The 17,314-nt window shown below is 44.4% G+C and overlaps 1 protein-coding gene across 3 annotated transcripts in view; it reads left to right on the top strand.

The window, feature by feature from the left end:
* Positions 1-10,699, top strand: part of LOC139405968 (MMS22-like, DNA repair protein) — a 36,449-nt gene extending 25,750 nt beyond the window's left edge. For all 3 annotated transcript variants that reach the window (XM_071148425.1, XM_071148426.1, XM_071148427.1), the window contains exons 15-25: positions 1,180-1,376; positions 1,690-1,840; positions 3,864-4,003; positions 4,563-4,708; positions 6,712-6,871; positions 7,189-7,334; positions 7,495-7,706; positions 7,934-8,100; positions 8,261-8,357; positions 8,675-8,842; positions 10,424-10,699. In XM_071148425.1, the coding sequence (XP_071004526.1) occupies positions 1,180-1,376; positions 1,690-1,840; positions 3,864-4,003; positions 4,563-4,708; positions 6,712-6,871; positions 7,189-7,334; positions 7,495-7,706; positions 7,934-8,100; positions 8,261-8,357; positions 8,675-8,842; positions 10,424-10,499 (1,660 nt within the window). In that variant the 3' untranslated portion in view covers positions 10,500-10,699. The remainder of the gene's footprint in view (positions 1-1,179; positions 1,377-1,689; positions 1,841-3,863; positions 4,004-4,562; positions 4,709-6,711; positions 6,872-7,188; positions 7,335-7,494; positions 7,707-7,933; positions 8,101-8,260; positions 8,358-8,674; positions 8,843-10,423) is intronic.
* The last annotated feature ends 6,615 nt before the right edge of the window (positions 10,700-17,314 follow it).

Here is a 17,314-nt window from a genome sequence, read left to right on the forward strand (position 1 = left end):
CCAGGAATTGTGTACAGATCCTTGCGACATAGGGGCGTGCTTTATCATGCTGAAATATGAAGTAATGGCACAACAACGGGCCATAGGATCTCGACACGGTATCTCTGTGCATTCAAATTGCCATAACCCCATACCATAACCCCACCGCCACCATGTGGCAATCTGTTTACAACATTGACATCAGCAAACCGCTCGCCTGCACGACGCCATACACGCTGTTTGCCATCTGCCCGGTACAGTTGAAACCGGGATTCATCCGTGAAGAACACTCCAGCGTGCCAGTGGCCATCGAAGGTGAGCATTTGCCCACTGAAGTCGGTTACGACTCCAAACTGTAGTCGGGTCAAGACCCTGGTGAGGACGACGAGCATGTAGATGGGCTTCCCTGAGACGGTTTCTGAGAGTTTGTGCAGACATTCATTGGTTGTGCAAACCCACAGTTTCATCAGCTGTCCGAGTGGCAAGTCAGTCTGTGTGTGTGTGATAGTGGCTGCATTTGGGAGAGGGGTTAAGTGGGGTCTCTAATGGTGTGTGTGTACAGCTATAAGAAGCGGCAGTGGGGAGGATTAAGTGGGGTCTCTGACTATGTCTTGTACAATGAGCCTTGATGGGTGTGAAAGGCCCATTCCGCCGTAGTAACGAGGCTAATGAATTCAGACTCTAATCGATTGTCTCGGCTCTCTCTGGATTAGATACAACCTTGCTGGAAGGCGCAGGCAGAGGTGTGTGTCTGTGTGTGTGAGAGAGACGAGTGGGGAGCTGAGGGAGTGCCAGTACTCACCCCTGCCTCCCTCCCCTCCATCCCTCTCTCCCTCGCTCCATCCGGGCGAATGAGGGGACAGGAGGATCATCTTCAGTCTAAATGAGATTACAGCTCCTTCAGCTGCTTATCTGGGCTAATGCCAGCCGCCGTGGGGCCAGGCAGACACAGCAGCCAGAGCCCAGTCTGTGTACAGGGGATCTGCCCTGCCCTGCTCCTCTCTACCCGGCACTGCACCGCATGACCTAATCCCCCCAGAGATGGGAAGAGTGAGAGAGCGAAGAAGAGGGAGGAGAGAATGTGAAAGAGGAAGGAAGTGGAGTATAGATAGGGATGGAGGTGGAGAGGTGGTGTGAAAGAGAGGGAGATGCTGTGGTTCTGTTGAATAATGATGTTATTGGTGTATGTATGTCCTACAGGAGGGTCCATCAGCGCAATGTCCAGCCTGGCCACTCGGCATGTCCCCCCGGTGTCTGGCTGCCTCCTCCCAGTGCCAGCATGGGTAAAGACCGCCACCTAGCGGTTGCAGCAGCTCTCTGGGCCCACTTTTTCCCCTTCCTCCGCAGCCTGCGCCTTTCCAACACCCCTCCTGCCCAACTGGCTGATGCTGCCGCAGGTCAGAGGCTCACACAGAGAGGGAGAGAGTGGGAGGGAGGAGGATAAATGTTCACTGTGTACAACAATTTCACACTGTGGGTTGCACACACGAACAGTTGTCTTTCTCATAAGATAATCTACACTGTCTGCCTTTGTCTCACTGTTTCTCTCTCTCGCGCTCCTCTTGTCAGCTCTTTTACTCTCAAAATCTTGCATCTTTGCTTTGTCTTGAGCATGCAGTGAAAAATCTTTCCATTATAGTATGACTCTCTCAAATGTATTTTCCATGGTAGTTACCGTAACATGGTATGAATGTTGACTCTCTTTTCCAGGATTTACACTGCTGGCCTTTGACCTTCCTAGCTCTGCCCCCCAAGACCTCCAGCCCAACCCCATCCAGTCCATCATGCAGTGCTTCAGCTGGGACGACATGCTTCACCCCCTGCTAGTGACTCGCTACCTACCCCACCTGCTCCAGAACAGGTAACATTACTCCAGTACATTACCCTAGTAAGCAGGGTCTGAACTTGTCCAATAGGAATGCTTGTTTTTATTTTCTGTTGCAAAACACTTTGCTACGGAGTGCACTAATGAATATGAACCATGTGTGGTGGCACATCCGAAAGGATCATTCTGAGCAAGGTGCTGCACAAAATCATGGATCTACAAATCACCTTTGCATTCCAAGCTACTATCCATCATGTGAGCCTCCCTTTATTCAGATTAGCACATCTGTGCAGAGCCTTGCTCCGGTGGAACATACAGTCGTGGCCAAAAGTTTTGAGAATGACACAAATATACATTTTCACAAAGTTTGCTGCTTCGGTGTCTTTAGATATTTTTGTCAGATGTTACTATGGAATATTGAAGTATAATTACAAGCATTTCATAAGTATCAAAGGCTTTTATTGACAATTACATGAAGTTGATGCAAAGAGTCAATATTTGCAGTGTTGACCCTTCTTTTTCAATACCTCTGCAATCCGCCCTGGCATGCTGTCAATTAACTTCTGGGCCACATCCTGACTGATGGCAGCCCATTCTTGCACAATCAATGCTTGGAGTTTGTCAGAATTTGTGGGTTTTTGTTTGTCCACCCGCCTCCTTGAGGGTTGATCACAAATTCTCAATGGGATTAAGGTCTGTGGAGTTTCCTGGCCATGGACCCAAAATATCGATGTTTTGTTCCCCGAGCCACTTAGTTATCACTTTTGCCTTATGGCAAGGTGTTCCATCATGCTGGAAAATGCATTGTTTGTCACCAAACTGTTCCTGGAAGGTTGGGAGAAGTTGCTCTCAGAGGATGTGTTGATACCATTCTGTGTCCTTAGGCAAAATTGTGAGTGAGCCCACTCCCTTGGCTGCGAAGCAACCCCACACATGAATGGTCTCAGGATTCTTTACTGTTGGCATGACACAGGACTGAGGCTAGCGCTGACCTTATTTTCTCCGGACAAGCTTTTTTCCGGATGCCCCAAACAATCGGAAAGGGGATTCACCAGAGAAAATGACTTTACCCCAGTCCTCAGCAGTCCAATCCCTGTACCTTTTGCAGAATATCAGTCTGTCCCTTATGTTTTTCCTAGAGAGAAGTGGCTTCTCTGCTGCCCTTCTTTACACCAGGCCATCCTCCAAAAGTCTTCGCCTCACTGTGCGTGCAGATGAACGCACACCTGCCTGCAGCCATTCCTGAGCAAGCTCTGTATTGGTGGTGCCCCGATCCCGCAGCTGAATCAACTTTAGGAGACGGTCCTTGCGCTTGCTGGACTTTCTTGGGTGCCCTGAAGCCGCCTTCACAACAATTGAACCGCTCTCCTTGAAGTTCTTGATGATCCGATAAATGGTTGATTTAGGTGCAATCTCACTGGCAGCAATATCCTTGCCTGGGAAGCCCTTTTTGTGCAAAGCACTGATGACGGCACGTGTTTCCTTGCAGATAACCATGTTTGACAGAGGAAGAACAATGATTCCAAGCACCACCCTCCTTTTGAAGCTTCCAGTCTGTTATTTGAACTCAAATCAGCATGACAGAGTGATCTCCAGCCTTGTCCTCGTCAACACTTACACCTGTGTTAACGAGATAATCACTGACATGTCAGCTGGTCCTTTTGTGGCAGGGCTGAAATGCAGTGGAAATGTTTTTTGGGGATTCATTTCATTTGCATGGCAAAGAGGGACTTTGCAATTAATTGCATTGCAGTTCATCTGATCACTCTTGATAACATTTGGAGTATATGCAAATTGCCATCATACAAATTGAGGCAGCAGACTTTGTGAAAATTAATATTTGTGTAATTCAACTTTTGGCCACGACTGTAGAGATTGAGATCCGCTACATTGCGGTCAGACTGCACAGAATCACTGATCCTCAAATCACCTCGCATCCCAAACAATAACTAATTATTCAATCAAGATTATAAATTCTGTGCCTCACCTTTCTCTAACTTGTGATTCCCTTAGAACAAACAACAAATATGTCTATGTCAAGCTGACCTCTCTTCCACAGTGAGCTGGTGTATTCAGTGAGCTCCGGCTGTGGAGGTTCCGTGTCGGGCTCAGCCCAGACCCTGTCTGTGAGAGCCTGGTTCCGCTGTGTTCTGCAGCAGCACATCCACAAGAACCCAGATGGCACGGACAGCAGAGCAGGTACAGAACCTCAACCTAGAACCCTGGACATCCAACCATTTATCAAACGTTCTTATGCGAAGATACGTAGTCATGCGTGCACACACTGGCCAGGCCTCACTGGTTTCTGTTCAGCAGTCAGCAATGGAAAGACATCCTCAGTAAGTTAGGCCACATTAAAACACTACACTTACACTTCTTGTCTATTACCATATTATGATAATTTCCCATTAGTTTCCCCTTTAAGTATGTGTTTTTCTGTAAGTTTATTTCAGTGTTTTGTTATGTGTTTTGTTATGGAGATGTAAGTGTGTATATGTGTGGCTCAGTTGGAAAGAGTGGCGCTAGAAACACTTAAGGTCGTGGGTTCAGTTCCCATAAGGAACTAATACACATTCTAAAAATGGCCAGCATTTACACAGGCAGCCCAATTTTGATATTTTGCCCAATCAGATCAGATATTTTGCCAATAAATCGGGCAAAAGATCAGAATTGGGAAACATGTTTATCCAAAGACTGCATTTACACGTCTGCTAAGTGGCATGTGTGATTATTTATGATTATTTATGACTTTTTCCAGGCAGGGCTCTGGAGGAGCAGTTGTCGGAGCTCACTAGGCTCGTATTAAGGCTCCCTGAGGTGGACTCCCTACTGCAGAAGGCCGGGCTGCAGCCTGGAGCCGGCAGCAAGCTAGTGCCCAGGTCTGCTCTGGAGATGTTCATCAAGGTACTACACACACCTCGTCACACACACAGGGTAGCTTGTCATCTCACACACGCATGTGCACAAAGATATTTGCAACATGCACGATACATACAGGTAACTGCCAAAATAAAGGAAACACTTTAGTAAATGAGGGATAGAAAGTACAGTGGGGCAAAAAAGTATTTAGTCAGCCACCAATTGTGCAAGTTCTCCCACTTAAATTACAGGCCTCATCTCAACTATGACAGACAAAATGAGAAAAAAAATCCAGAAAATCAAAATGTAGGATTTTTAATGAATTTATTTGCAAAATTATGGTGGAAAATAAGTGTTTCAACTCCCTCCAAATATTTTCTATGGGGTTGAGATCTGGAGACTGGCTAGGCCACTCCAGGACCTTGAAATGCTTCTTATGAAGCCACTCCTTCGTTGCCCGGGCGGTGTGTTTGGGATCATTGTCATACTGAAAGACCCAGCCACGTTTCATCTTCAATGCCCTTGCTGATGGAAGGAGGTTTTCACTCAAAATCTCACGATACATGGCCCCATTCATGTTTTCCTTTACACGGATCAGTCGTCCTGGTCCCTTTGCAGAAAAACAGCCCCAAAGCATGATGTTTCCACCCCCATGCTTCACAGTAGATATGGTGTTATTTGGATGCAACTAAGCATTCTTTGTCCTCCAAACACGACGAGTTGAGTTTTTACCAAAAAGTAATATTTTGGTTTCATCTGACCATATGACATTCTCCCAATCTTCTTCTGGATCATCCAAATGCTCTCTAGCAAACTTCAGACGGGCCTGGACATGTACTGGCTTAAGCAGGGGGACACGTCTGGCACTGCAGGATTTGAGTCCCTGGCGGCGTAGTGTGTTACTGATGGTAGACTTTGTTACTTTGGTCCCAGCTCTCTGCAGGTCATTCACTAGGTTCCCCCATGTGGTTCTGGGATTTTTGCTCACCGCTCTTGTGATAATTTTGACCCCACGGGTGAGATCTTGCGTGGATCCCCAGATCGAGGGAGATTATCAGTGGTCTTGTATGTCTTCCATTTCCTAATAATTGCTCCCACAGTTGATTTCTTCAAACCAAGCTGCTTACCTATTGCAGATTCAGTCTTCCCAGCCTGGTGCAGGTCTACAATTTTGTTTCTGGTGTCCTTTGACAGTGTGACTGTTTAAGGTTGTGGACAGGTCTTTTATACTGATAACAAGTTCAAACCGGTGCCATTAATACAGGTAACGAGTGGAGGACAGAGGAGCCTCTTAAAGAAGAAGTTACAGGTCTGTGAGAGCCAGAAATCTTGCTTGTTTGTAGGTGACCAAATACTTACTTTCCACCATCATTTGCAAATAAATTCATTAAAAATCCTACAATGTGATTTTCTGGATTTTTTTTTCTCATTTTGTCTGTCATAGTTGAAGTGTACCTATGATGAAAATTACAGGCCTCTCATCTTTTTAAGTGGGAGAACTTGCACAGTTGGTGGCTGACTAAATACTTTTTTGCCCCACTGTATATTGAAAGTAGGTGCTTCCACACTTGTGTGGTTCCGGAGTTATTTAAGCAATTCATCCCATGTATAAAACATTCCCAGTTGCCCATTATTTTGGCAACCATGTCTAGAAGAGATCTCAGTGACTTTGAAAGAGGGGTCTCAAATGAGCGAAGGAGGTTTAAAGGGTGTGTGTGTGTCTCACTCACCAGATCTCAATCCATTTGAACACTTTTTGGAGATTCTGGAGCGGTGCTTGATACAGCGTTTTCCAAAATGGAATTTCTCATGGAAGAATGATGTCGCATCCTTGCAATAGAATTCCAGACACTTGTAGAATCTATGCCAAGAAGTATTGAAGCTGTTCTGGCTTGTGGTGGCCCAATGCCCTATTAAGACATTTTATGTTGGTGTTTCCTTTATTTTGGCATTAACATGTATATCAACAGCATACGCTGAAAGGCAAGTCCGCATTTCCATACAAATACAGCTTAAATACGTTGTCGTTTTTTATTTTCCTCTCTCAGGCTGTGGGGCGTGTGTACAGTGGGCTGCAGGTGTTGTCTGAGCGTTCTGCCATGGTCACCCGTGCTCTGGACTACACAGGGGACATCATGAAGTATATCAAACACTACCTGGTCAATAAGAGTCCTCAGGAGGGGCTGCTGCTGGCCTACTGGGCTGTGGGTGGGTGTTTGCATCACTGAGGTCTGCCCCTATCCCCTTAGGCTGTTGTGTGAATCTCTAAGGACTGGATAGGTGTAAGGTGGAGCTATGGCCATATTGCTTATATCTATGCAGTCATTTCAGATCTCTACAAGTGCATAGAAGATATATTTGCTAGAGGTCAATTTGGTATTGGGTGAGAAGGAATCGGCGTGTTTACGAGGATCAGGATATGATCAGGGTTAGCAATTCTGCCCAGCGACTTGCTTCGAGCCTATCGCCTCAAACGTGTGTGTGTGTGTGTGTGTGTGTGTGTGTGTGTGTGTGTGTGTTCTCAGGGTACATTGTGAAGCACTGGAGTCCCCTGCTGGCCACCTCCAAGGCCCAGCATCTGCTCTTCAACATTGTCAACGGGCTGCTCCTCCCTAACTCTCTGTCCGGGCTGGACAAGGCCTTGAGGGACAGCCTGCCCCTCTACCTGCAGGTGGGCCGCATGCACAGACACCCACACACACACTTCCACTTTTGATACTTCTGACAAAAATAATTGTTTTGATACTTCTGAACGTACTAGCAGGGTTGGAGGGGAAGAAAGAAAAGTATACGAACTGACCTCTCTCTGTCTCTCCTTTCCTCCCCTCCAGGGTCTGTCTATAGCAACCAGTATGTCTCAGTCTCAGGGTGCCTACCTGAAGAAGCAGCTCCGGGATGTCATCTCCAAGTACCTCGACCATTTCCTGCCTGCCACGCCATCGGTTGGAGCCATAGCTAATCACCCGGTGCTGCTGGCGGCCTGCGAGGCCACGCCCACCCCGCGTGGGGCGGCACTGAGAAGGAGCATCCTGCAGGTGATCAGGTAGGGTTCTGACGCTCTGGGTAGAGATTGCTCTTAGGCACAGATCCAGGAGGAGTTAACCCTGCCCACATAATTAGGTAAGGGAATGCGAAGCCAAACTGACCTTGGAGCAGTGTCTCAGGATAACTTCATCCTAATCCACCTTGACAGCCTCCTAAGAACATCTACCAAATGGCCAGACATGATATGGCTCTGTGTCATACCTTCGTCTGTCTCTGTCTCCATAGTGAGAACTTCTTGCATTTCAAAGGCAACGCCCCTCCTCCCCGCCTGGTCACGGTCCTGGCCTTCCTATTGGAGCTGCTGAGACGGAACAATGACAGTGACCCCGCCCTGCTCACCATGCCCCTCCCCTCTCTGCTCCGCTGCCTGAAGCTGGTCAACGAGCCTCACGGTGAGAGTCCACACACAGAAAGACGCGTACGCGCAGTAATCCTATTTGTGAACAATATGCCGAACGAGCTTGCTGCTATGGGGGGGGGGGGTTCTTCTAGGTTTTTCGTGTGTGCAATGTGCGTGTGGTAACCAGTCTAAAAGCAGCTGTGTGTTCACAGTGAGGAGGACCAGTACAGAGGCCCTGCAGCTGGTGGTGGAGAGATGTTCGGCCGCCGCAGGGGGTGCACCATGTGACCAGACCGTCACTGTCCTACGGTGAGCGACACCAACTGCCGTGGTCTTTACTCTTCCTTTTCTCTGCATTCAGCGCTTGGGGTGGTGTCTATTAATGTACACCGTAGCAAAACCGTTTTTCAGACGTCGGACAAGTTCGTGGAATGCTTCATTGTTTCACTCTGTTCAGAACATTTCCTTCCGCTTCGTGTCGGCTGAACGCGACGCTGTTCTAGGGCAGCCATGCTTTTTTTGAACCGTCACGGTTAGAAATGTACATATCCTGCGACGCTTTGTGTGTATAAAGCATGTACATTGGTGTTACAGTATCTCTGTCTTACTGTGTTCTGTGTGTTCAGGTCCTTTGTGGAGGAGAACGAGGGGTTGTATGACAGACAGGTGTACAGTGTTCTGGAGACGATAGCTGTTCTGGACAGTCATGTGGTCCAGGTCCTGATCCCTGTTCTGTCGCTGAGTCTGAGGAACACAGAACACAAGAGAGGACTGGGCAAGAACACCACACTGAGGTAGAGTTTTAAACCTCACCGTAATCCCAGTCTCTAGTCTAACCTAACCTAGACATAATCCTATTTGTTAAGGTTCATTTATATTTGGAGAGATGCGGAACAACTAAGTACTGTTGCCTTTTTTTGGATGCCTTTAAAAAAAATCAGTTTCCCCTCAGAGAATCTTGTCACCCGACCTGATATAACGCTACGTCTACACACACCACGAGGAATCTTTATCGCACGGTATAAATTGCGTGTTGGCCTACGTGGGGAAAACATCTGAAGTATAGGGAATGGGACTTTCGTCCAAATGTTGATTCTATTGAAATGCTTTACAGTAGTCATAAAACCATGAAGCCAGTGTGTGACATGCCAGATATAAAACCACATCACTAATAAACCTCCCCCCCCCCCCAACACAAAAATAATTTAGTCCATTTTAGAGTAAGGCTGTAACGTAACAATGTCGAAAAAGGGAAAGGGTCTGGATACTTTCTGAATGCAGTGTGTGTGTGTGTGTGTGTGTGTGTGTGTGTGTGTACCATTCAAAAGTTTGGGGTCACTTAGAAATGTCCTTGTTTTTGAAAGAAACTTTTTTTTGTCCATTTTTATAATAACATCAAATTGGTCAGAAATAGTGTTAATGTTGTAAATGTCTATTGTAGCTGGAAACAGCAGATTTTTTAAATGGAATATCTACATAGGCCCATTATCAGCAACCATCACTCCTGTGTTCCAATGGCACATTGTGTTAGCTAATCCAATTTTATCATTTTAAAAGGCTAATTGATCATTAGAAAACCCTTTTGCAATTGTTGTCTGATTAAAGAAGCAGCAAAACTGTCCTTCTTTAGACTAGTTGAGTATCTGGAGCATCAGCATTTGTGGGTTTCTTCTGTTCTTGTTCTGAGAAATGAAGGATATTCCATGTGAGAAATTGCCAAAGAAACTGAAGATCTCGTACAACGCTGTGTACTTCTCCCTTCACAGAACAGCACAAACTGTCCCTAACCAGAATAGAAAGATGAGTGGGTGCACAACTGAGCAAGAGGACATGTACATTAGAAAGTCTAGTTTGAGAAAGACACCTCACAAGTCCTCAACTGGCAGCTTCATTAAATAGTACTAGCAAAACACCAGTCTCTGTGTTTTGTCAACTGTGAAGAGGCGACTCCGGAATGCTGGCCTTCTAGGCAGAGTTGCAAAGAAAAAGCCACTTGTGAGGACTTGAGGCGTCTGTTTCTCAAACTAGACACTACTGTACTTGTCCTCTTGCTCAATTGTGCACGGGGCCTCCCACTCAGGTGTGTCAACAAAGTACTCATATTTTTCTTTTTTTTATCTACAAAAATGTCTAAACCTGTTTTTGTTTAGTCATTACGGGGAATTGTGTGTACATTGATGAGGGAAAAAAAATGATTTAATCCATTTTAGAATAAGGTTGTAATGTAATTTTTGGGGGGGAGAAGTCAAGGGGTCTGAATACTTTCTGAATGCACTGTATTTATACAGTGTTCAGTGACACAGTCAACTCTGTATGAAATATACTAGATCTTGTGCTGTGACATCACTCACTCAATGTCTCTGCATGTGTGACAGGAATGCATACAGGAATTTGCTGACTCTGCTGGGGGACGGTGGTCAGGCGGAGATCATCAGCCTGGAGGAGGACTGACTGTTGACCCCCAGGACCAGGTCACCATGCTGTTGACCTCAACACCACTGGGCTTCATGTATAGATAGATATACATCATGTATAGAAATTGTCCTGTTGGTGATAGAGATCATAATTTATGGTCAAGTTTCCATCTTCATGTTGAAATATTTTTCAAAAAAGGTGTTACGAAATAAAGTAAATGTAATGAAATAAGATAATGTGGAAGTGCTAGTGTTGTATTTCTGTTTCCTAATTTCACAGGCATGGAACGAGTGTGTGATGCATATAGATAAATGTATAATATTTTGTTCTTCCATGTTGTGATAGTAACTACCGATAGTAGACAAATAGGATCTCTTTATGCTCATGCACTCTTTTGTTGGCCCAACTTTACAGGCAGAAACCCGCCTCCTTTCCTGACACTGTATCCCTCGTCAAGATACAGCCAGAGTCCGAAAGATTACTTCTGCTCTTTCCATTCCCTTTTTCCTTTGCAATCTTCATGCAATCAGGCTTCATTTTGTCAGTCAGAATTTCACGCCTGGTCGATCTTGTCAAAAAAAATGCACTCCCCCAACATAAAACATACAGTGCCTTGCGAAAGTATTCGGCCCCCTTGAACTTTGCGACCTTTTGCCACATTTCAGGCTTCAAACATAAAGATATAAAACTGTATTTTTTTGTGAAGAATCAACAACAAGTGGGACACAATCATGAAGTGGAACGACATTTATTGGATATTAACTTTTTTAACAAATCAAAAACTGAAAAATTGGGCGTGCAAAATTATTCAGCCCCTTTACTTTCAGTGCAGCAAACTCTCCAGAAGTTCAGTGAGGATCTCTGAATGATCCAATGTTGACCTAAATGACTAATGATGATAAATACAATCCACCTGTGTGTAATCAAGTCTCCGTATAAATGCACCTGCCCTATGATAGTCTCAGAGGTCCGTTAAAAGCGCAGAGAGCATCATGAAGAACAAGGAACACACCAGGCAGGTCCGAGATACTGTTGTGAAGAAGTTTAAAGCCGGATTTGGATACAAAAAGATTTCCCAAGCTTTAAACATCCCAAGGAGCACTGTGCAAGCGATAATATTGAAATGGAAGGAGTATCAGACCACTGCAAATCTACCAAGACCTGGCCGTCCCTCTAAACTTTCAGCTCATACAAGGAGAAGACTGATCAGAGATGCAGCCAAGAGGCCAATGATCACTCTGGATGAACTACAGAGATCTACAGCTGAGGTGGGAGACTGTCCATAGGACAACAATCAGTCGTATATTGCACAAATCTGTCCTTTATGGAAGAGTGGCAAGAAGAAAGCCATTTCTTAAAGATATCCATAAAAAGTGTTTGCCACAAGCCACCTGGGAGACACGCCAAACATGTGGAAGAAGGTGCTCTGGTCAGATGAAACCAAAATTGAACTTTTTGGCAACAATGCAAGACGTTATGTTTGGCGTAAAAGCAACATAGCTCATCACCTTGAACACACCATCCCCACTGTCAAACATGGTGGTGGCAGCATCATGGTTTGGGCCTGCTTTTCTTCAGCAGGGACAGGGAAGATGGTTAAAATTGATGGGAAGATGGATGGAGCCAAATACAGGACCATTCTGGAAGAAAACCTGATGGAGTCTGCAAAAGACCTGAGACTGGGACGGAGATTTGTCTTCCAACAAGACAATGATCCAAAACATAAAGCAAAATCTACAATGGAATGGTTCAAAAATAAACATATCCAGGTGTTAGAATGGCCAAGTCAAAGTCCAGACCTGAATCCAATTGAGAATCTGTGGAAAGAACTGAAAACTGCTGTTCACAAATGCTCTCCATCCAACCTCACTGAGCTCGAGCTGTTTTGCAAGGAGGAATGGGAAAAAAATTCAGTCTCTCGATGTGCAAAACTGATAGAGACATACCCCAAGCGACTTACAGCTGTAATCGCAGCAAAAGGTGGCGCTACAAAGTATTAACTTAAGGGGGCTGAATAATTTTGCACGCCCAATATTTCAGTTTTTGATTTGTTAAAGTTTGAAATATCCAATAAATGTCGTTCCACTTCATGATTGTGTCCCACTTGTTGTTGATTCTTCACAAAAAAATACAGTTTTATATCTTTATGTTTGAAGCCTGAAATGTGGCAAAAGGTCGCAAAGTTCAAGGGGGCCGAATACTTTCGCAAGGCACTGTAGTTTCACATGACCCTCCCCTTGTACTGTAGGTTACTTGTTGGATACCCTCCCCCCTCATAGAATTAACTCAAAATAATGTTTAGAAACCACAAATCAAATAACTATAACAACCATGTGTTTATAAATGTGCATATTGACTTTTTCCATTTCAGCATGCTTTTGTGGCACAGTTGATGCCACGCAGGGCTACGGGACAGAAGGTTGAGGGTTCGCCGACCACTCATTCTCCCTGTCTGTTGTACACTGTCAAGCTGGCGATCTAAATCATCTTGCAGGCGCCCGGTCCGCCAACAGAGGAGTCGCTAGAGCGTGATGGGAGAAGGAAATTCCGACGGGCCAAACCCTTCCCTAACCCGAGCGACGCTGGGCCAATTGTGCGTTGCCTCCATGAGTGTCCCGGTCACGCTCGGCTGTGACACATCCTGTGATCAAACCCGGGTCTGTAGTGACACCTCAAGCACTGCGAAGATCGCTGCTTAGACCGCTGCGCCATTCGAGAGGCCTGGAAATCTGATTTTTAAAAATTGTGATGCTATTATTCTATTAAATATATGCAACGAATGATCCACCAACAGGTTTCTGTGCCAATGCACCACGTTGAAGTAATCAAATTGAAACATTGTCAGTGGTTGTGTGTTCATGCCACATATAAAAGGTAATTTAATTAATTTTAAAAGTAAAATGACAAACATTTAGGCTATACTGAAGCGTTAAGATTCTAGACGAGCCTAGAATAGCTGCTCAGATCAGAGAGGAGGCAGAGCATGTGTTGAGCCTTCCTGAATAACTGGGCCTGCTGAGAGTCCCATTATTATAGGACGATATGCGAGAACGATGATCCGCAACAAGACAGCGCATCTCAGTATCAGAATTAGAAATACAGACGTACAGTAAGTAGCAGGTCAGTCTCTTTCGACCTTATAAACTGTCGAGAGTAGACTCACAACTTATCCAAATGGAATGAAACATTCAAATCACAGGGCTTTTGCGCCATTATTCAAATGACATTTTCACCGCAGCCTAGGGTAGAATTTTGTACCTACCTGAAAACAAATATTCATTGCATTGTGGTGTTGTAGGCTAATTGTATTGTCCCTTAACAAGATCAATAGGGGTGCTTTTTGAGCTGCGTGTCTCGTCTTTCATGCTTATTGATGCACCTGGCCTATCCACTTCCTATCAGCTCTTCCTCTTCATGTGGATTTATATTGGATATTGGTGCAGCTTTGAATGATTATATGTGTGCCATGATGGCTAGTTAGCCTATTGTGTACCACAGTATGAGTCATAAATCCCAGGAAATGGTTCCAATCGTTTTTTTCACCATCCCTTTTTCCATCTGGGATTTTAGAACTACTTCATATAAGGTCTTTGTTTCGTGTAGGCTTACGTGACGTGACGTGGCGTGGCGTTTTGATAACCGCGCAAATCTCGGACCGAGGTCACGTTAATCAATAATTAGATTGAGGCGAATATATTGATAAATCTCTCCTTGTCCGATAATTATACGGCTCTCAAAACCTCACAATTAATTGCATTTAATTGTAAACTTCACGATATGACAAATAAATGGCGGAATAAACGTTTCCATTTTTAATGGGTATTATGTGCTTCTCACAGTTGTCAAGTTGGGTAGGGGACCATTGTTCATACCCAGCAGCATCACAGTTCTTGACACAAACCGCTGCGCCTGGCACCTAACCCGTTCACAGGCACTTAAATCTTTTGTCTTGCCCATTCACCATCTGAATCGCACACATACATAATCCATGTCTCAAGGCTTAAATATCCTTATTTAACCTGTCTCCTCCCCTTCATCTACAGTGCCTTGCGAAAGTATTCGGCCCCCTTGAACTTTGCGACCTTTTGCCACATTTCAGGCTTCAAACATAAAGATATAAAACTGTATTTTTTTGTGAAGAATCAACAAGTGGGACACAATCATGAAGTGGAACGACATTTATTGGATATTTCAAACTTTTTTAACAAATCAAAAACTGAAAAATTGGGCGTGCAAAATTATTCAGCCCCTTTACTTTCAGTGCAGCAAACTCTCTCCAGAAGTTCAGTGAGGATCTCTGAATGATCCAATGTTGACCTAAATGACTAATGATGATAAATACAATCCACCTGTGTGTAATCAAGTCTCTGTATAAATGCACCTGCACTGTGATAGTCTCAGAGGTCCGTTAAAAGCGCAGAGAGCATCATGAAGAACAAGGAACACACCAGGCAGGTCCGAGATACTGTTGTGAAGAAGTTTAAAGCCAGATTTGGATACAAAAAGATTTCCCAAGCTTTAAACATCCCAAGGAGCACTGTGCAAGCGATAATATTGAAATGGAAGGAGTATCAGACCACTGCAAATCTACCAAGACCTGGCCGTCCCTCAACTTTCAGCTCATACAAGGAGAAGACTGATCAGAGATGCAGCCAAGAGGCCCATGATCACTCTGGATGAACTGCAGAGATCTACAGCTGAGGTGGGAGACTCTGTCCATAGGACAACAATCAGTCGTATATTGCACAAATCTGGCCTTTATGGAAGAGTGGCAAGAAGAAAGCCATTTCTTAAAGATATCCATAAAAAGTGTTGTTTAAAGTTTGCCACAAGCCACCTGGGAGACACACCAAAGTGTGGAAGAAGGTGCTCTGGTCAAATGCAAAACGTTATGTTTGGCGTAAAAGCAACACAGCTGAACACACCATCCCCACTGTCAAACATGGTGGTGGCAGCATCATGGTTTGGGCCTGCTTTTCTTCAGCAGGGACAAGGAAGATGGTTAAAATTGATGGGAAGATGGATGGAGCCAAATACAGGACCATTCTGGAAGAAAACCTGATGGAGTCTGCAAAAGACCTGAGACTGGGATGGAGATTTGTCTTCCAACAAGACAATGATCCAAAACATAAAGCAAAATCTACAATGGAATGGTTCAAAAATAAACATATCCAGGTGTTAGAATGAGTCAATGAGTCAAAGTCCAGACCTGAATCCAATCGAGAATCTGTGGAAAGAACTGAAAACTGCTGTTCACAAATGCTCTCCATCCAACCTCACTGAGCTCGAGCTGTTTTGCAAGGAGGAATGGGAAAAAATGTCAGTCTCTCGATGTGCAAAACTGATAGAGACATACCCCAAGCGACTTACAGCTGTAATCGCAGCAAAAGGTGGCGCTACAAAGTATTAACTTAAGGGGGCTGAATAATTTTGCACGCCCAATTTTTCAGTTTTTGATTTGTTAAAAAAGTTTGAAATATCCAATAAATGTCGTTCCACTTCATGATTGTGTCCCACTTGTTGATTCTTCACAAAAAAATACAGTTTTATATCTTTATGTTTGAAGCCTGAAATGTGGCAAAAGGTCGCAAAGTTCAAGGGGGCCGAATACTTTCGCAAGGCACTGTACACTGATTGAAGTAGATTTAACAAGTGACATCAATAAGAGATCCTAGCTTTCACCTGGATTCACATGGTCAGTCTGTCATGGAAAGAGCAGGTATCTTTAGTGTTTTGTATACCTGTGGTATAGTTAAGCAATAAGGGGTGTGGTAAATGGCAAATATACCACGGCTAAGGGCTGTTCTTACGCACAACAACGCAGAGTGCCTGGATACACAGCCCTTAGCCGTGGTATATTTGCCATATACCACAAACCCCGAAGTGCCGTACTGCTATTATACACCGCTTTCCAAGTAATTAGAGCAATACAAATACATGTTTTGTCATACTCGTGGTATAGGGTCTGATATACCATGGCTGTCAGTCAAACAGACTCAGGGCTCAAACCACCCAGTTTATAATAATAGTTAGTGTGTGGAAAAGCGTACTGCTTAAGGGAAGTACCAAAACATCTCGAAATAGGGGATGTGCATGCAAGCAGATGAGACAATTTCCTAAGGATAGAATAAATGATATAGTAAATCCTGCAAAGGGGAGAATGTAAACCAGGGAAAAAGCACACTACCCTCCCCTGTGCCCAATAGAAAGAAAAACAACCCTCCCAAAAGCAAAACATTTTTTTAGACAACACTCCCCTATTTCATACTAAGAAAATACAGCGGATTAACTTGCTCGATTCAATTTATGGGCTTTATTGATACAGTACTGTACCTCTTTATTCTGAAAACAAGACATGTTTTTTTTTCTCACACTTCCTCTCACTGCTGGAGGCTGGTGGAGTTACAGAATTACTTTTGTCCTATTTTTTTTGCTCAAAGTAAAACAAGACGTTTTGAAAATGGCATAAGACAGTGGCAACACATAGCTTAGGTTCTCCTACACACAGTATGTTGAGTATATGCACTGTATGATAACAGTGGTCAGACATTCATTGAACTGTTAAACAGTCTTAAATCCTGAGCTTGAATAGAAAACACACGCTCAAGAAAGAGTAAGATTGGGTCCACAGTTCACACATAACCGGTTTCAGTTGAAATGACCTTGGATGGGTCCATTGGCTTTGTATGGAGTAGATGGGTTATGGTAAGTAGTAAGTAAGTACAGCTAGTTAGAGTGCCAATAGCCCTAGAGTGCATTAGTAAAAGAGGGAGCCATTTCACTCTGTAGAGAGCTCTGCTCCCCTTGAGTGCTCCAGCATTGCGATCTCCTGTTCTGCACCATTGACTAGT

Source organism: Oncorhynchus clarkii, chromosome 3 (genome assembly GCF_045791955.1).
Source record: "Oncorhynchus clarkii lewisi isolate Uvic-CL-2024 chromosome 3, UVic_Ocla_1.0, whole genome shotgun sequence".
NCBI lineage: Eukaryota > Metazoa > Chordata > Actinopteri > Salmoniformes > Salmonidae > Oncorhynchus > Oncorhynchus clarkii.